This window comes from Eublepharis macularius, chromosome 9 (genome assembly GCF_028583425.1).
Source record: "Eublepharis macularius isolate TG4126 chromosome 9, MPM_Emac_v1.0, whole genome shotgun sequence".
Lineage (NCBI taxonomy): Eukaryota > Metazoa > Chordata > Lepidosauria > Squamata > Eublepharidae > Eublepharis > Eublepharis macularius.
In genome coordinates, this window is record NC_072798.1 from 50,712,605 (window position 1) to 50,733,483 (window position 20,879).

Below are 20,879 nucleotides of genomic sequence, written 5' to 3' on the forward strand. Positions count from 1 at the left end.
CCCAAAGATCTTTACATGCACAGGGGCTTCCCTAGGTATATAGAAAAACATGTCTCTGTAATAATAATAATAATGAGAAATCCAAAATCCCGTTGAATATTGAGCTGGCAGATCTGAGCATAAAATATTGACAGCAGCTGTGAATTAAAAAAAACAGGGCATGCTGAACTTCCTAGGAGCTTCCAGAATGCTTGAGGGGAAGATCTTGAGGGAGTGTGTTGTTAGTTATTATATACGTGTTGTTTTAAAAGTTGATTAGTATCTTCTTTTTAACTGTTACCCACCTTGCAGACCCTAATCGGGCAAAAAGTGTATTTTAAATGCACTGTTCAGAGGTGGAATAGAGTGACCTATTGTTTCAAATAATAGCCGGCTGGTTTTTATGTTTGAGTTAGGGTTGCCAACTCTGGGTTGAGAAGTTCCTAGAGATTTGAGGATGGCTGGGTTTTGGGAATGGAAAGATCTCAGCAGTGTAAAATGCCAAGCAGTCCACTCTGAAAAGCAGTCATTTTCACCAGGAGAGTAACATTCAAGTCCAGTTGCACCTTAGACACCAACTGGATTTCCAGTTATAAGCTTTTCATTTCTGATGAAGGGAGCTTAGAGTCTCAAAAACTGGTACCTTGAAAAGCTAGCGGCTCTCTAAGGTGCAATTGGACTCGAATCTTGTTCTTCTACTGCAGACCAACACAGCTACCCAACTGAAACGATTTTCACCAGGGGAATGGATCTTTGTAATTTGGAGATTCGTTGTAACGGGAAGGTCTCCAGGCCCCACCGAGAGAATGGCAACCATTGTTCGAGATGTCAGATGAGGGTAAATCCCTACGCACGAGACACACTTCTTCATACAGGGAGTCTTTCCAAAAGGAATGGGGAAGGGAATGATTGGTGTGAGCTGGCTATTTTTAGGGAATACCTTCATTTCTCCCCTGCCACAGCACTAAGCCGATATTGGCGGTCTGACGCCCGCGAAACCAAAGCGGAGCCCTCCCGCTCCTTCCTTCTGCGTGAGGAGGGAGGGCGATGACGCCATCCACCTTAGGCTAAGCCTTTTTAATCGCCTCGCGCCCCGCCCATAAACTCACATCCGGGGACATCCTGTTAACTAGGCAACAGCCCTAACGCGTCTTCTGCCGCCGCAGAGACGCAGTTGCTTTTAGGACGAATCGAGCGCCTATTGCATAGATGTCCAAACTGGGCTTTGAGTGGCCGGGCCGGCGCCCCCCCCCCCAACGGCTTTTCCGCTTTCCCGTTTGGGCGAGGGTGATGACCTCGCAAGAACGGAGCTTCATCCCCTTTCCTTTCTGCGGAGGCGTGATCAGGGCTCGACTGAGGCGGTCTGGGGCGCGGGGTTTTTGACAGGGCCGAGGGGCTGGCGAAGCAGGAAGCGAGCGCGGCGTCTGGGTTTAGACGTGGATGGCGTCTGTACTGGTACGAGGCAGGGGATGTTGCGATCCCGCGGGTGGGCCGCTCCCCCCCTCCTTCCTTTGTTGTTTCCTCAGGCTCCGGCTAACACGCTGACCGTTGAGTAAACGGGGCCTTATTGAGCAAAAACCTGCGCCCGTCCGCCTCGGGAGCCTTACAATGCAGTCCTAAGCAGAGTTGCTCCAGTCTTAAGCCCACTGAAATCAGTGGGCTTAGACTGGAATGACTTTTAGGATTCCACTGTTATTCCAAGCGCAGCGCTCCTCAATTGCAAAACATCGAAGAGTCTTATGGCATCTTAAAGACCTACGCATTTATTGTGGCAATCGTTGTCATGTGGCGTTTTGAAGATCCAACATTTTTTTTCTTGCCTAAGCTTTCATGGACAAGAGCCCACTTTCTGCAGCGCCAAGTACATGATGAAGTGTTTCAGTAAGCAGGTTGTGTTTGCGTATGTGTGTACATACATAGAGAAGGAGATTATTTCTCCCTGCTGGGTAATGTTTCATTCCACTGGTACAGTGAGATCAGGCTCGCTTAAAACGTATGCTGCCATACACTTGTCATTTTTAAAGTTTGACATTGTTCTTCGTTGGTTTGGCAGCAACAGACTGCTCCAACTATTCATCTAGGATTTCACACTTCTGGTGTGAGCTGTTAAATGAAGGGATGTGTCCTCAGAGGAGACCCAAATCTGTTGTTCTGATGCTTTCGAAATGCATGTTCTTCTTTCCCTCCCCCATCTTGCACTGTAGTCTTAACTGACATGATGACTACTATCATCATTTTCCTAGGATTTTTAATGCTATAAAAGTCATACTAGGAAGGAACAAAAACCAAAACCAGTGCTGAAGATTGAGTGTACCTTGGTCATAAGCTTAATCATTTTAAAATTGAGGGATAATTCACATCACCGATATGCTTATGACCAGCTTTTTTTCTGCCCAAGTTGCTTTATTTGCATGACAGAGGTGTTACCTGGATTGTTTACTGGAAATGCAAGTCATGGTTTTTGTGCACTGCCAGTCAACTCTAACAAAGAAGTTTCGTAGTGGAAAAATTACTACAAATTACAAATGATCCATACAGACTATGTGGTTGGTGGAATCTATGACAAGAAAAAGACAGGCCAATGAAGCCACTAAGTTTCATTGATTTATATAAGTAGTGATGAACCTTGTCAGGAAATGTGCCACAAGTTACGGGTGAGGCAGCACCATTCTAGTTACATGCTAAGCTTAAAATGCAAGCCTTTCTGGCCTGTTGCCTTAGAATAGCATAGTTTTATTCAGCTGGGAAGCAGACAAATGCATATTAGACAAATGCATATTAGAGAAATAGGCAGATGTATGAGCATTGCTGTGACAAGATTGTGGATCGCCCTGTCTGGGCGTCTCATGAACTTACACTGTTACCCATGCAACAGTGCCTACCCATGATTTAGTTGTAGTGCTAAATCACCTTAAATCAGGTACTGGACAAGTGAATTGCAAATCAAGCTGCAAGCATTACTTCAAATGTGGAAAGCACATAGTTAAGTGGATTAATAATTTACCAACTAATTTATGGATATTAAAGACTTAATAGAGTTATTGTAGAATTTTGTATATTGAAGCAATTTATTTATTCTTCTAGTAAACTATGTGCCTATTTAAAATAAAATACTCTTTTTTATTAGGAGGATCCTATTTTGATCCGTCATTTTAAAGGCCACAAAGATGCAGTAACCTGTGTTGCCTTCAGTCCAAATACTAAAGTACTTGGTAAGTTTGTTACAGAAGCACATACAAACAGAGGATTCATCTGGTCTTTTGTTGGAATTTTCATTCTGTGTCAAAGTAAAAAATGTTCCCTAGTGGAAACACTTTGCTGTGGAATCTTTTGAATTCTTTGTCCTATAGCGAAGTGGGTATTAGAAAAAAACAGTATAGTTGCTCTGTGATAATAAGCAGTGAAATTGGAGCAGCAATCAGAGGGCAGCTTCTTCCATTGGTAGACCTCAGGAGCCCTGCAGTGACAGGAAAGACCTAGTTTTAAGATAAGCGGAACTGGAATATACCTTCAATATATAGAATAAAGTGTCTTTTGTAATGCAGTTCTAATTTCCCAGTTAGAAGTACAATTTGCTTCCCACACGTGTTGAATGCTGATAATTCATAATTGCTCAAAACATGGGAGAGTCTTTTTCTTGTCTCTTTATATATGACATAATTGGGGAAATTACTGAGAAGTCTAAACTTCGGATTCCAGGCTTCCTTGCCTATTGTATCTTATGGGCAGACTTAGGACCCCTTGCGACTTTGAGCCAAGATAGATGTTTAACAAAACACCTAAAATATATTTTTTAGTCATCTTATGATGTGGCTACCCTTAAAACTGACTTCAAAGTAATCTTTTGTCTCCATGGAAAGTGTTAGAATGGATTACTGCTTTCCATATATTATTTCACTGAGACGTGCACTGAGACACGCCCACATATGTATGCACATGAACACACATGAAGCTGCCTTATACTTAATCAGATCATTGGTCCATCAAGGTCAGTATTGTCTACTCAGACTGGCAGTGGCTGTCCAGGGATTCAAGTGGAGGTCTTTCACATCACCTGCTACCTGATCCTTAACTGTAAATGCCAGGGATTGAGCCTGGGAGCTTCTGTGTGCCAAGCAGATGCTGTACCACTGTTCAGCAGCCTCTCACCTACATTATCAGTTGCCAATTTATTGTGTTGATCCATCTCATCTTTTTTTTTCTATGACTGGCATAAAATTATTTTGAGGCTGAATTCATTGTATGGTGAAAAAACTGTGTTACAAGATTAATTTAACTGCTTAAGTGGCCCTTACATATAGCTGTCAATATACGTCTGGGCACACTGATTTTCAAAGGAGGGAAATAAAACTACATATACAGTGTTGCATTAAAACTGGATCTTGGGCTCCTTTTCCTTTACCCTCTCATGTCTTTAGGAGCCAGAAGAAATTAACATTATCTCTTGTTCTGTCGGTTCTACCTGTAACAGCCAAACAGGTCTTCGGGCATTATTAACAACAATATATAGCTTCCTGTTCTATAGTTTATAAAGAACATACGCCATAATTTGCTATAATTTTTTGCAAATACTAATTTTATAATAATACTATAAATTATACGTATCAAAACTCCACTTTTAATTCTTTGTCTAAAATCTCATGTATAAAGCACTTCAAAAGTTCAGACTTCTGGGCCAAAATTCCATGGAGTGGCTTTACAGTTTAGAACCCAAAGAAAGGTAATAGCAGTGTAAATTTTTGATGAATATTCCATCATGGTCTTATTAAATGTACTTTTATAAGCAAACTTCTTAATTTTCAAAAATTGTGGAGATATTGTTTCCTTTTCTGGCAGAGGCCTGAGCCTGATGAAATTAATTAAGAGTAGGATGCTTGGGCATCTGCTTAGGGCATCTCTGGTGCTTACCAGTCTCGTGCAGTTCAGGGGAATTGACAATTTTATATTTTCCCCCTCTCTGATTCCTCACAAGCCACCATTTTCTTTTCCTAGATTTCAGTCAGATGTAAATTAATGTTTATATTAGATTCAATATTTTATTCTTATAATAACTCATGAATTGGAAGTAAAAGACCAAAGACACAGTATATAGAATAAAAACTCGGTCTATCTTATAATATATTGTGGATGCAATGATTTGGCTATGTTGCTTTTATAATCAACAGCTTTCTAACTATTTCTTGCCAGCCACATCTTCTTTGGATAGGTTTCTTATGATATGGAATCTAAGGCCAAACTCCAAAGCTTTCAGATTCATAGGTCACATGGAAGGTGTAACCAGTGTAGAGTTTTCACCAGATGGGCAGTTGCTAGCATCTGCTTCTCAAGACAGGACAGCCAGGCTATGGATTCCTTGTATGTAAGTATTACTGAAAAATAAAGTTTTCCATTTCATTTGCTTTTGCATCAGTGCCATATTGAAAGTGTCAGAGATTTAGGGCATATCTGTCCTTCATGCCCAAAATTTGTAATAGTTTTAAGTATTGTAATTAATGTTTTAATGTCTTCATATGTTTTAACTGTTGTGTTTTGGTTGGCTGTAATGGTTTTATAATGTGACCCTTATTTTGAGGCTGAATTCATTGTGTAGTGAAACTCAAGTATCAGGTGCATAAGGTCCTCATTCAGTGTGACAGAAGAATTTAAGTCTTTCTGCCCTCTGACATGAAACTGACCTGAAGCCCTATGGCTGTTTCAGGCCAGGAAATTGGCATGCAGGGAAGGCAAGGCTTAAATCCCCCCTCCTATGTAGTCCCAATCCAAATCAGGCCCCTGTGTGCCTGATAATAAAGTTTAAAAATTGCTCTGGGAGATCTAGGCATGAAGCTTCCATTGGTTGGGCCCTTAATAAACATATTGAGATTTAGAGTTGTTCTTTTGTGCAAAGGGGCTTTTCCACACAGTCGATTCATTGAAATTGGTTTGAGTAATGTTCTTTCGCACATCTGCCTTCCTTTTGCATTTTTACAGTAGTGGAGTCAGTTTATTTTGTTCTGCACATGCCTTCATAATCAAGATTTTCAAGTGAGGGGACTGTTGTCATCAGTAGCATCATCAGTGATGTCACAGCACACATACACTTTTTAATTTTTTTGTGAATGGTTATATTGCTATAAGAGCTGAATTTTTAAAAAAATTGAAAATGAATACATGGGGAAACCTAAAAGGTGAACAGCTCTGCCACCCATACCTAAATCCCGCCACATAGTCCAAACTGGAGAGCCCTGCCTGGGCTGACCCAGAGCCAGGAGGCATCAGCTGGCGTCAGCAAGGCAAAACGACTTTTGTTGGGGACGGAGCCTAGAACAGCAGTAGCTATGTGCTTTTCAACCCACATAGCTTTTTTTAGCTCCAGAAGTGGCCACCTCCCCTTCCCTGGGCCATCAGGGCTTTTGCCGTTATTTTTAAAAATCGTCATTTTCATATAGCTGTATTGGCTTGCTGTTGTAATAATAGATGCAGCAGATTCTCTGAATTTTCAGCTTTCATTTTTTAAAAGTAAGTCTCTAGTCCTTTCCCTTGGAGAGATGTAAGGAAAAAGGCATATCTCCGCAGTGGAAGAGACTAGAGATTTACCTTTTTTAAAAATGAAAGCTGGGAATTCATAGGATCTGTTGACAACTGTAGGTCACTATTATGCTATGAAAGTGATGTTGTAAAAAAAAGAAAACTGGAAGGGAGGGGGGAGGAGCAGTTCAGCAATTACCAGCATCCAATCATCACAAAGTGAGTTGGAGGTGGGTGGGAATGGGCAGGACAAACAAAACTGAAATAAACTTTGCAGAAGAGTAAAAAAATAAACTCAAAATCGGCTTCCAGAAAAAAGACAGGGTTAAAAGTGGCCTCAAAAGAACCTGAAAAAAACGGGGAAAATCAAAGAACCCCAAATAAAAAACTAAAGGCAATAAAATGTATGCAGAAATCAAGAGGTAAATCAAAGCAGTATAGGGCTAGAACTGATGGGGAAAAACATGCGGAAAACCTGAGGTCTCATGTTAAAGAAAGAGGAATTCTCGTAGGTCTTCTTTGAAAATACTAACCATCTTTAAACTACCCAAGTAGAGAGAAAAGTTAATTGAACTGTAACCTTTCAATTTCTTTTGGTTACATTATTGTGAGGCTAATATAAATGCAATTTTTCTTTTGTTTATAGTCATGGCGAATCTACACCATTGAAAGGCCATACTGCACCAGTCCGCAGTGTGAACTTCTCACATGACAGTCAATTCCTAGTTACTGCATCCAATGACAGATCGGTCAAAGTATGGAGTATATATAGTCAACGTGTTTTGCTATCCTTATCTCAACATACCCACTGGGTACGCTGTGCAAAGTGAGTGCTCAGTAGTATAGCTGCCAGCCTACTCTTTAACATTAACTATTTTGTTTAAACTGGTTTAACAAAAGAACATACTACTTTGATTCTTCCCCCCCCCCCCGGCAACATGTGATGTCATGCTCTGTGCCTTAAATCTCTTCTTATGTACTTACAGATTAGACTGTTAATTTTATATTTTTTTAAAAAAAATGTCCAGTTAACATAATTCTACATCTGAAAAGAATTTTTAAACAGCAGTTATAAGAAATCCGGTGAGTCTAAATGTACTTAAGTCCAGTTGCTTTGACTCAGCTAGGCTATAAAGTTGGTTGGTGAGCATTGATTGGATCTAACAACAAACTTTGGATTAACATTACAGGAATGAACTTGGGTCATCCTTGGTCTTATGTGTTTCTCCTCCTTCTCCCTTGTACTGTTAATGAACACTTCTATATTCACAGCTAAGCACAGTTGGTCATTATGTCCATAGTTTGTGGTTCAAGGAAATTATACATCATTGCGAATCCAGGACTTTCACTAGATCACCACATTCAAGGAGTGGAGGAAGTCAGTCATAAAATATCAGCCCTTATCCTTTAAATCAAAGTAGTTTTCCTCACTTTTGGCCTCACAAACTGCAACACAGTGTCAGAGGTATTCGAAGTTTAGCATCTGATAAAATAGCTAGCAATGTCAGTCTCTCATTGGCCACCATCAATCAAAGTTGTATTTTAATGAGAACAAGTGGGGGACCTGCAAGGACTTGGGGGGCAGCCCATTTCCCCCTATATCCTTTCCTCAATTATTTCTTCAGTAACTCCTGGCAGCCCTCATATCTCCTGGCAGCCCTTTCTCTGCTTTCTTCTTTCCTTCCCCCACACTAGCCATTCAGTCCTTCCCATCTATTAACTAACTTGTTTATTATCTGTCCTGCCATTTTCAGCTATATTTATTATTTATTTATTTCATTTATATCCTGTTTTTTTACCATGAAGGGACCCAAAGCAGCTTACATTGCTTTTCTGTCCTCCATTTTATTTCTACAAAAACCCTGTGAGCTAGGTTAGGCTGACCCAAAGTCACCCAGTGAGTTTTTATGGCAGAATGGGGGATTTAAACCTAGGTCTCCCAGAGCCTAGTCTGAAACTCTGTTACATCACACTTTCATGTGCTGGCTGCTGTTGAATAGTAGTGAGCAGCTGGGCCTGCCCATGGTTGGTGCTAGGCCTGGCCCTGGAATCCTCCCTCACAGGCCAAAACAGGCCCCGCCTTCTTCCCTTGCCTTTTACTGGCAAAAACTAAGGCTTGATGGTTGGCAGTATTGTATTTGCCTAGCAACCCCCACAGAGGCCATTGCACTGGGCATTCAGTTCTTAAATGTACAGGTGCTGTTTCTATTACTTTGGATTTTTTTAACGCTGTGTGTGTGTGTGTGTTTAGATTTCAGATTTTTCTGCAAACCTAGGGCTTTCCTGAAGTTTCTAGAAAGAGTTGTGTTGTCTGTTCACGGTCCCAATCTCCATATTTAAGTCTCCACAGATGGTGCCATGTTGAAAATTAGATATACTGATGAACTATTGAAAAACTAAGCTTACCACTACGGCTGTGCATGGGTGGGGAGATTCGGTATTCCTGCTTTGGGTTTACCTGAAGCGGGAAACCAATTCTGGATACCCACAAATCCGAAGCGGCAAGCCACTTCGGATTCGGGTTTCGGGAATCGCTTCGGTATGCTCCAAGAAGATTCGGAGCATACTGAAGCGAGGGGGGGAAGCTCCCCACCACCAACCCCTCTACCCCCCAACCCCCCTGGGGAGACCCCTCCACCCCCACCCAACCCTGGGGAGAACCCTCCAACCCCCACCCACTTACCTGGCGGCAGGAGAGTTATCAGCTGGGAGGCAGGCCGCCGCCGCTGTCGTGGTGGTGGCGGTGGCAGCACAAGGCAGCGTGACCTGGAGCCAGCCGGCTCATTTGCCGCCGCCCGAGCCTGGGGTGGTGGGGAAGACTGGAGCCTCCTCCTCCGGCCCTTCCTGCCCCTCAAATGGCCATGTCATGCTGGCACCACAGTGGCTATTTGAGGGGCAGGAAGGGCTTTCTCTGCCTTCTCTGGCCCTTCCTGCCCCTCAAATGGCTGCTGCAGCGCCAGCATGCCACGGCCATTTGAGGCCGGAGGAGGCGGCTTGAGCCTTCCCCATCACCCTGCAGGCTCGGGTGGCAGTGCGGCGGCGGCAGAGGAGCCAGCCCCGAGCCACCGCAAGGTAGGTGGGGGAAGGTGGGGGGTTGATGTTTAAAGGGCCCTGCCGCTGCTTGCCCTTTAAACAAGCCCCAAAGTGACCCGAATCACTTTGGTAAGCTTAGCTTCGGCATTCCTGAAGCGGGGCCAGCATGCTGGCCCCACTTCGGGAATGCCGAGGCTTGCTGAATCGGGTCCACTTTGGGTAACTTTACCTGAAGTGAAACCCGAATAGCACAGCCCTACTTACCACTCATGACTATGACCAGCACCATGAGCAGAATCCTAACTCTTGTGTGAGTTCGCTGCCTACAGATTTCATATTTGTTATGATATCATTCACGTGACAGGACATGGCCGCTGTCAGGAAAGTCTGTATATGTGTCTGAGGGAGTAAAAGATGGAAAAACCTTTATAATATTGATAGCCCTTAAAAAAGCAACATGTGAAATGATAAACTGTACTGGCATTGAATTTGTCGTCGAGCAGAGCCGCAGGGGATGTCCGGTCTCTGGGTGCTCCTGTTGTGCCTATAGTTCAAGAAAGACAAAGTAGATATACATTATTGTACAGTCTTGTGAAGATAAAATTGTGATGTTTATTCTGAAGAATACTACTACAGACTGACGTAATTCTAAGGAGTGGTACCTTTAAGAGGTCTTGCACAGCCATAGTGGACTTTGTTAATCTGGATGTGCGTGTTGTCTCTCTCATGACTATATTTATTGTGAAATATTTATGGTATTGTGAGTGCTTAGCACTTCAGCATATTTATTGAGTAAAATATTTTAATTTTTTTTTAATCTTTCTAAAATATTTATTGGGGATGTATAATTATTGCTCTATTTAATCGTGTGTGTTTAATGTAGTGAGTTATTGTTGCCCTATTGGGGAGTTCTCCCCACCCCTTTGTTGGTTAGTTTCCTTAGTAAAACAAATGGTGCAGTGTGTAACATTTTATTTAAGCAGACTTTAACAGTGCAGAGTTACACCCTTCTAAGTCCATTGAAGTCAGCGGGCTTAGAAGGTGTAATAATAACAACAATAACAACATTCAATTATATACCGCCCTTCAGGATGATTTAACACCCACTCAGAGCGGTTTACAAAGTATGTTGTTATTATCCCCACAACAAAACACCCTGTGAGGAGAGAGGGGCTGAGAGAGCTCCAGAGAACTGTGACTAGCCCAAGGTCACCCAGCTGGCTTCAAGTGGAGGAGTGGGGAATCAAACCCAGCTCTCCAGATTAGAGTCCTGCTGCTCTTAACCACTACACCAAACTGGCTGTGTAGGATTGCACTGTAAATGCTCAACACAGGTCTGATTGAATTTTTTTTGTCATTTAATACATCCAAATTTCTGTATGTCAGTAGGTCAGGATAGAAATTTGTTTTCTGTTCTTATGAAAATTGTTAGTGCTATATTCAAACACTGAACTATCTCTAAATTTATAAATTGCTTATTCTGCATTTCTTTTCTAGATATTCACCTGATGGAAGATTAATAGTATCTTGTAGTGAAGACAAAACTGTTAAAATCTGGGATGTAAGAAATAGAATATGTGTTGATAACATAATAGATCGTGATGGGTAAGCTTTTTTAAAATGTGTTTTACTGATTACTTCAGTTCGTCTATATTTCTGATTGCTCTATCAGCATGGTGTTATAAGAGACATGTAAGGCTGTTATGATTCATTGAGAAGTTGTCTGAATAGTAACTGTTACTAGTCTGTATAAAATTAAATTAGTTTCTAATACTTTAATTTTTTTGGATACTAGACTTCAGTATTACCTTTCTTCTGAATTTACTCTGTTCATTTACTTCATTCTGCTATACAATATTCCACAGCTGGAATGTGTCTTTTCAGGCGCTCCATAGCAGTATATGCAGTTATATCCTGTTAGCGGTGGTTTATATTCTCTTTAACTGTGCATGTGTTCTTTCATTTCTTCTCTTCCATGGTTAAAATATATGTGCCACAAAAGACTGGCTCACACTATGGAACTTGGCACTATGGAAAAGAGACATATGGTTTCATGTTCCCTTCTCTCTGTGCAATTAGCAGTGCAGTTAGCTACTTCCTTTTCAGCTTAGCAAAATACACTTTGCTGTTCCAAACCTGCAAATGATGAGGGATGGAGAAATCTAATTAGTAATTGTGACTGTGTTTATGTGAATTAGAATGTGATTGTATCTGCTATTTCTGTACTGACAGTCACATATTCCCTTATATAAGAATAAAATCTTTAGACAGACTTAAACAAAGTGGGTGCCACTGCTCCTGAATAACGACAAAGATATTTCTGTTGTTTTCTTGTAGATTTGCAAACTATGTAGATTTTGATCCTGATGGTACATGCATAGCTTGTGCAGGTTCTGATCACACAGTGAAAATATGGGACATTCGAATAAACAAATTATTGCAGAATCATCAAGGTAATTGTTCATGCAGCTCAAGATCACAAAATTTCTTTGTAATTTCTTTAAGAACAGATAATGAGGCTAAGAATATGGGATGCCCCTTTTCAAATCTTCCTTTTGCCATGAATTCACAAGGAAATTCTCTGTGTGTGTGTGTGTGTGTGATGTGCTATCAAGTCTCTTTTAGTTTATGACGATCCAGTGAATTAATGACGGCCCCCCCAAATGTCTTATCATTGACAGCCTTGTTCAGGTCTTTCAAACTGAAGGAAGTGGCTTTCTTTATTGAGTCAATCCATCTTTCTCTTTTCCTGCTGCCTTCTAACTTTTCCTTGCATTACTGTTTTTTCTAGGGAGTCTTGTCTTCTCATGTTGTGGCCAAAGGAGAATAGCTTCTGTTTAATGATTTTAGCTTCTAGGGAGAATTCAGGCTTAATTTGATCTAGAACCTGTATTTTTGGCAGTCCATGGTATCTGTAAAACTCTCCTCCTTCAAATGAATCTTTTTTTCCTGTCAAATTTCTTCATTGATTAATTTTTACATCTATACATAGTAGTGGGGATTGGGGAATACCATAGTATGAGTTATCGTGATCATGATTCCCAGTGAAACAGATTTATCCTTAAGGATCTTTTCTAGTTCCTTAATGGCTGCCCTTCCAAGTCTCAGTCTCTCTCTGATTTCTTGTTTGCAGTCTCCCATTTGGTTGATGCTTGAGCCACGGAATAGAAAATCTTTGACAATTTCAGGTTCTTCATTGTTAGTCTTAAAGTGGTGTAATTTCTCAGTAGTCATTACTTTTGTCTTCTTGATGTTCAGCTGTAATCCTGTTTTGGCACTTTCTCCTTTAACCTTCATCACTAGTTGTGTCAAGTCTTTACTGTTTTCTGCCAGTAATATGATATCTGCATATCTCAAATTGTTAATGTTTCTTCCACCAGTTTTCATTCTACCTTCAATTAAATCTAATCCAGCTTTCCTTATGATATGTTCTGCATATAGGTTGAACAGAAAGAGAGAGAGAGAGTACATATCTTTGTCACCTTTGCCAGTTAGAAATAATTCTGTTTTTTCATATTCTGTCCTAACAATGACTTCTTGTATGGAGTACAGATTACACATCAAAATAATCAGTTGTTGTAACACACTCATTCCTTTTAAAACTGTCCTTAGTTTTTCATGAGCCACACTGTTGAAACATAAACTGATTTTCTTCTGAAATTGTCTGGTTACTGGAGCATACCATACATTTGCAATATGATCTCTAGTGCCTCTTTCTTTTCTGCATCCAGCTTGCACATCTGGCATTTCTTGATCCACATATGGTAAGAAGTAAGACATAGCATTAAGTAAGTCATTATTTGCTCAGAAGTAGGACTTGCTTTCTCCATCTTTAATAGTGGGGTAATAAAACTGACCTGTCTTTCCAATGTATTCTAAATGTTATTGAAGGACTGTAGAAGAAACGCTTGAAAATGCTTCATAATGGTTACATATCAGTAATAGTGTTTGAAATGGTCAGTTAAATTAACATGTAACATACACAGCAACATGTAATTGTCTTTGTAATTAAAGAAATCACCTTAGCCACCTTTTATAGAATATTCTCTTCCACATATGGTTGTTTTATCTCATCAGATCTCAGAAATGAACAGTAAAGTCTAAACAGAGTTACTCCAATCTAAGCTCATTCATTTCAATGGACTTATACTGGGGTAACTCTGCGTAGGATTTCACTGTAAGCAAGTCAGCTGAAGTCAATACTTGGATGAGAGACGATTAAGGCAGTCTAGGGTTTTTATTTTTACGTATTTATTCAGTTTTTATACCACTTCTCTTCAGTTAAGATCTTGAAGTGGTTTACAACAATTACAATGGTTAAAAAGAGTACAAAAATATAATATTCAATAAAATCACACTAAAACAGCCTAATACAAATAATTTAAAAAAAACACTAATCCCAACCCCAGCGTATAAAAACCCTGCAAATAACATAAAAATTACAGATAGATAAAAATGCACAGCAATTTGCTCTGCTTCACAAAAGAATATTAGATAGCAAAGGCATGCCAGAATAGTTCTGCCAAAACATCAGCAGGTCCTGCTGAGCACGAGTGCCTTCCGATTGCATTCCAAAGGGAAGGTGCCATAATCATAAAGACCCTCTTCCTGATGGAAGAAAGTCATGCCATCCTGGGGCCAGGAACCACCAGTAAGCCCTCTGAAATGAATGAAGCAGTCGGGGGGGGGGGGGGAGAGAGGTGGACCTGAAAGTTTGAGGGTCTCAGATGTGAAGGGCTTTAAAGGTGAGTACCAAAACCTTGAATTGGATCCAGAGGTTAACTGGTAACCAGTGCAGCTGCTTCAAATTCAGTGTTATATGAGCTGACCATGGTGACTTGGTCAGCAATCTAGCACCTACATTCTGTACCACCTGAAGTCATCATTCTGTACCACCTGAGCATCTTCAAAGGTAGCCCTATGTGAAGTGAGTTATTTAATTAATTAAATAAATAAATAAATTAGATTTCTAGACCATCCTCCCTCTTAACCGGGCTCAGGGTGGTGTAAATTCTGATCTTCTGAGCACAGTGCTCTTCAGGGGACATATCAGGAGAGGCGGTCCCTCAGTAGTCTAAATGGGAGGTGACAGGCGCATGGATCAGTGTAGCAAGGTCGGATTGAGATAGATACGGGGAAAGGTGTTGGGCCTGGCGAAGATGAAAAAATCTTGTTCTAGCCACCATAGACACTTACTTGTCCATGGAAAGCTTAGAATCAAGCCAAACTGTGGGGTAAATAGACTGAAGGAGTCTAAGAATGGACTCAACAATGCAGATGGAGCTGCTGGTATGCTATTAGCAACAAACTTGGCAGCCAGGTTGGCATGAAGCACAGAGGCTTTATCCATAAAATAAGTCACAAATAAGTCACAGCTAAAATTTAATCATCTACCACTTTAGACTCCATAGAAGGAATAGTTAACTGCCAAATCCGTCTAAACAGTTAAGCTGTAATTCCTCTTTGCTGCCTTCTCCGCTACTTCGTAGGCCTTCAACTGAGCCCTATAACATGTTCTCATAGTTTTGTCACGAGTCTGGCACCATTTATGCTCTAGCTGTCTTAACGACCTCTTAGCTCCTCATTATACCATTGAGCCGCTGAGGGTGAAGAGGGCGTCAGGGAGCAGCTCTATCAATGGCCTCCTGAAGTCCCTTATTCCAGGACTCAGTAATCGCATCAAGCAAGCTGCCAGCAGGCCCAGAGAAATCAAGCAAAGCATTCTGGAATCCATTAGGATCCATAAGTCTCCATAGGCAAGTACGAATCAGCTCATTACCCAAGTGGGAGGGGGCAGCTAACATCAATCCCACCCTAACAAGGAATTTATCTGACCATGGCACAGCTAACAAACAGCCATGGACTCCAGATCAATCCCTGCACAAAAGATCAAATCTAGCATGTGGCCACCTTTATGCATGGAAGTCAACACAATCTGGAAAAGACCCAGTGTCGGCAGCCATAAAGTCCGAGGCTGCCCCTGACAAGACAGCCTCTGCATGGATGTTGAAGTCCCTCAGGACCACTGACCTGGGAAACCACAGCCCCTAATCAGTGACAGCCTCTGACAGCCTCAACAGGGTGTCAGTTGGTGAGTTGGGCAGTGGTCAGCCCTCCCAGTGGTCAGCCCTCCCACCAGCCCTTACAACACGTTTGGCTGCTTATGGTCTTTGTTCACATGCATTAACCTTTCCATATGATACCACCATGAGTCTGTCTGTCTGTCTGTCTGTCTGTCTGTCTGTCTGTCTGTCTGTCTGTCTGTCTGTCTGTCTGTCTGTCTGTCTGTCTGTCTGTCTGTCTTTCTTTCTTTCTTTCTTTCTTTCTTTCTTTCTTTCTTTCTTTCTTTCTTTCTTTCTTTCTTTCTTTCTTTCTGGAATTGCTCTCTGGTCTTCCATTCAAAAGCCACTACTCACCATTTCCCATTTGCACAAGAAATCCTGCTGTAGATCCAACCATTTTATAAATTTTTCTTTAAAAAATTAACTTTTCCAGAAAGTCAAACAAGAAAATTCAGTTCAAATTGTCAAAGGCCTTCTCAGCATTCAAGAACATTAGAGCTGCTTGTTTTTCATTGTTTTTATCCACGTATTCCACAATATCCAATACAGTTCTAACATTGTCTTTCAATCGTCTTTTGGATAAGAAACCACTTTGATCTTCATGAATGAAGTCTTTGAGAACGTGCTTGAGTCTTTCTGCTAAAATTGTGGTAAATAGCTTGTAGACATTATGCAGCAATGAGATAGGTCTATAATGTTTTGCTAGTGTCAGATCTTGGCCTTCTTTGGGTCTCAGTGTAATGTTAGCGACTTTGCAAGTCTGGCATCTTTCCTCCCAGTAAAATCGAATTCATTGTATTTTGCAAGGTACTAAGATTTCATCGTCAAAACATTTATAATATCGGCCTGATAAGCCATCAGGACCTGGAGACTTTGCAATTTTCATCTTTTTAATTCCTTCCATCACGTCTTGAATTGTTATTGGGCCATTGTTGTTGTTATTGTTCTTCCGTGATTTGGGGTAGATTCTGTTTTGTTAAGTAATCATTCAGTTTCTTTGAAGAAAAAATCTGTTTTCTATACAAATTTGAATAATATTTTTTTAAGTCTTTTAGATAGCCCCATTTTCTGTTAGCATAGGATTCCCATCTTGCAATTTTAAAATAATTTTTTACTCTCTCTATACACCAGCCACCATCCTGGTTTATTAGATCCAGAGGAGTTAGTCGTGTTAGTCTGTAGTAGCAAAATAGTAAAGAATCCGGTAGCACCTTGAAGACTAACCAACTTTTTTGTAGCATAAGCTTTCGAGAGCCACAGCTCTCTTCGTCAGATGCATCTGATGAAAAGATGCATCTGACGAAGAGAGCTGCTGCTCTCGAAAGCTTATGCTATAGTAAAGTTGGTTAGTCTTAAAAGGTGCTACTGGACTCTTTACAGGTTTATTCAGTTTTTTCTCCAGATACCATTTGCACAAGAAATCCTGCAGTAGATCAACCTGCATCATCCAAACTGTATGATTCAAAGTAAACTGTACCATCCTAAGGAGAGTTACACCCTTCTAGGTCCATTCAGGTCAGTGGGCTTAGAATGGTATAACTCTGTTTAGGATAGCATTGTAAGGATCCTGCATCAGATATCAGAGTATCGTGAAATAGTTGAGTCAGAGACAGTCCAACAAGCGAGCCAAACCACATACGACAAGGCACAGATTTCAAAGGTCAATTTTCATGTAGGGGAAAAAGTGTTTCCCTGTTCTCTTAGTTAGACCCTAAGAAAATGTAGCTCGTCTAGGAATAATCTTAGTGATTTCTAGCACAAGACCAGCATCCTGTCTTGCCTGAGGGCAATCTCTGATACTCTAGACAGGAAATACTCTTAGAATCTTAAAGGAAGGGATCATGCTGTCCTATAGTCTTCTCCCTGGCTACCAAATAGCAGAGGAACAAAAATATTTGCTTCAAAATCCATTGCCTTAAATGCAGGAAAACAGAGTGTGCTGGAGCTATCAGACACAACTGATTAAGTACCTGACCCAGATATATGTTGTGATCCTGCATAATTCCTCTGAAGTTGCTTGGCTAAAGCAGTGTACTGAATAAGAGTCTAATAGCTCAAACGAACAAAGAGCAGCACTAAGGACATACTGAACCTATCATGTTTTAGAATAGCTCAACTCTTCAGGCAAAATAATGTCATCAGTGGAATATGACTAATCTACTGTCAACTTTGTGTGTATATTCTATTATCAATGGCAATTTCTGCATCCATGTGTTCCGCAAAGTTCACATCAAATATTGTGTATAAAAACTTGCATGCAAATGTTAGTTTTAACCAAGTGAAGAGATGTACAAATCTAATTTGTGAGCTGGCAAGTAGAAAATCACTAAGACACATGTAAAAAGGTAAAAAACAACAACGCTCTGCTGTTTATAAAATGAATCAATGTAAGATGCAGGAGAGCCTGATTTTGTCAGATCTCAGAAGCTAAGCAGGGTCGGCCTTAGTTAGTAATTGGATGGGAGACCTCCAACGAAGACCAGGGTTGCAGAGGCAGGCAATGGCAAACCACCTCTGTTAGTCTTTTGCCATGAAAACCCCACCAAGGCTCGCCATAAGTCAACTCTTAACTTGAGGGCTGGATTTCATTTAAAGATGCAAACATGTTGGCTACAGAGGATATTTGTCCTGTTTTTGCATTAATATCTGAATCTTTTTATTTTCCCATCAGTCCACAGAGCTGCAGTTAATTACACATCTTTCCATCCCTCCGGTAATTATCTCATCACAGCCTCCACTGATGGTACCGTTAAGATCATAGATCTTTTAGGAGGAAGACTCTTGTACACACTTCATGGGCATGAGGTAGTGTCCTGTTAACTCTCATATCTTATGCTTTGGCCTTGCTGTTAAGGGCCATCATGAATTATTATTTTCCTACACTGAGATACTGTTTATGTGGGGAAATACAATTTTTCTTAGTTTATGAACTATGATGTGAATGTGTGCATGTTGAGTGTATACCAGATGGGCACCTTATATATGCAGCATTTGTCTGTGAATCTATGGAATAAAAAGCCCCTCCTTGCTGCATTTTATATATAAGGATAAAACTAGCATAACCCTCTGCCTTTTAATTTATTGCTCATATTTAACAATACAGCATTCTTTGTAATTAAAATGTTACACAGTATCAGTAAATTTATAACATCAGAAACTTTGTGTCTTGTTCAGATGATTGTACAACTGTTGGTTATAATGCCCATGTAAAGATGAAGGGGCCTCTTCAGCCATTGAGGCTGTTCATATTATTCACATACCTTCACATAGCTAAACTGTTGTAAACTCCTAGTACTATACACTAATAAAGCCTGAGAGTGTGCTTGAGGTACACAAGCCAAAGAGCATCCTGGATTCCAGTTTCAGTTTTCTTGTGCAACACAAGTTGTACAAAGTCATTTTGTGAGCAAAAGTTCCCTTCTGGATGTTACTGTCACTGCGTCCAGAGGCTGGCACCCTGTATAGTTCAGAAATGGCTCATTTGAGAAAGATAAATAGTCCAGTAGCAACAAGTGGGTTTAAATGTTGTTGTTTTTCCTTTGTTTCTGACAATGACATGAAAATTTTGCTGCAAATAGAGAATTTTGAAATGGCTAACGAACAGATTGATTTGCTCAAATTGCTAAATAAGTTAGCAAGATACCACATTTTTAGGGGTTGTCCTGATTTTCTTCACTTTGAGTTATTAAGCTATTCTGTACGGTATGTCAAGAATCCATCTCATTACTAGATATATTTGTTTATCCATCCTGAGCTTTTCTTTAAATAAAAATATGATCAGAGGTGATTGATCCATCTACACTAGCAATCTCCCTCCTTCCCTACAATCCATGAGATCTTCCAGTCATTACTCTTCTTGTGTGCAGTTGGATCATAAATCTGGTTTCCTCAGCTCTGCCAGAGTTCCATATTGATTTGTTTACTACTCAGCCCACTTGTAATCTTGCCACACCTGGGTTTTGCCCATGTCAGAACAGATCATTCATAGCAACCGGCCATATAGTGAGAACCACATCACCACTGCTGCCATGTGCTTATTTGTAGCTGACATGATGGTGAAATACTGGCTTTATCCAGTGGCCAGTTATTAATAGTACTTTAATTTACATTTCTGTTCTATTTACTGCTGCATACACGGCTCTTGAGAGAAGTCCAGTGTCTGGGAGCAGAGCTGCATCCGGACCTATTCACTTGGGAACGCAAGCAGCAGGGAAGCCTGCCAGTATAGTGGCAGCAAGGAGAAATGCTGCAATAGCAGCAACACCAGATGGGCCCTCTAAGGCCCCAGTTCAACCACAACCAACAGCTGCCAGGATGAAAGCAGCAGCAACTAGGAATGCTGCAACAGCAGTAACACAGTATGGGCTTTTTAAGGCTCTTCTTCAATCACTGCCGACAGCCAGAGCAATGGGAGGGGACAAGAGGCTGCAAATGCAGTCTAAGATTCCCCTGAGGTCTCATGAGGTCCCTTCCCCAATCCAGTTCTGAAGCTCTGTAAGCCCAAACAGGACAAACAAGGTGTAATAAGGGAGATACTGAGGGCAGGGGCATAGATGTCCCTGAGCCCTACAACCAAGCACAACATGAAGACATCCATTGTATTCCAAAATCTGTGGACATCACACAGTGCCTGTTCATCTGAAACCGTACTGAATCTGCCAAAGCTGGGTTGAATGTAAAGCAAAGCTGGAGTTGGGGATCTTAAATATATTTACCTGATGAGTGTTAATATACTGAACAATGCTCATGTTCATATTTTGGCTCATAAAGAAAATTACATAATAATTAACGAAAGGTTTAGTAAATTGCCTTTTACTATCGTATTGTGTCAGTTTAAACTGCATAATATAACAAAAACATAGAAGTTGATGGTGATAAAAGTTGAAATTTCTCTCTAGGGGAAATGAAATATTAATATAAAATCCAGTTTTGACTGTCGAACCAGCTGCTTGAAATTAAACACTGTTTTGAAGTGAATTAGAAGGGAAAGAATGGGGGTCACCAAGACAGTGAAGCTAGAAGAATGCACAAAAAAGAAGTGACTAATCTTTATCTGATTTCTTCCTTCAGGGACCTGTCCTTTCTGTAGCCTTTGCAAAAGGTGGAGAAACATTTGCCTCTGGTGGCGTAGACACGCAGGTTTGTTTAAACTCTTGAGTTGTTTTTAGGAGAGACGTAGGTCAAATTGCCTTTTAATAAATAAAAAATCACAATTCTTAGGTGCTCTTGCAAAGATTACTTCACACTCATTATATTTTCTTTCTCAAAAGTCATATGTTAGATTTATCATTTGAACTT

General features: G+C 40.6%; 1 protein-coding gene across 4 annotated transcripts in view; it reads left to right on the plus strand.

Moving 5' to 3' along the window:
• The first annotated feature begins 1,198 nt into the window (after window positions 1–1,198).
• The window catches only part of POC1B (POC1 centriolar protein B), a 53,312-nt gene continuing 33,631 nt past the window's right edge, over window positions 1,199–20,879 (plus strand). For 2 of the 4 annotated variants that reach the window (XM_054988654.1, XM_054988656.1), the window contains exons 1-8: window positions 1,790–1,868; window positions 3,107–3,191; window positions 5,167–5,338; window positions 7,133–7,312; window positions 11,017–11,124; window positions 11,857–11,972; window positions 18,253–18,386; window positions 20,652–20,720. In XM_054988654.1, the coding sequence (XP_054844629.1) occupies window positions 1,845–1,868; window positions 3,107–3,191; window positions 5,167–5,338; window positions 7,133–7,312; window positions 11,017–11,124; window positions 11,857–11,972; window positions 18,253–18,386; window positions 20,652–20,720 (888 nt within the window). In that variant the 5' untranslated portion in view covers window positions 1,790–1,844. Of the gene's footprint in view, window positions 1,435–1,789; window positions 1,869–3,106; window positions 3,192–5,166; window positions 5,339–7,132; window positions 7,313–11,016; window positions 11,125–11,856; window positions 11,973–18,252; window positions 18,387–20,651; window positions 20,721–20,879 lie in introns of those variants that run through there. The other 2 variants (XM_054988655.1, XM_054988657.1) reach the window with 2 other exon arrangements.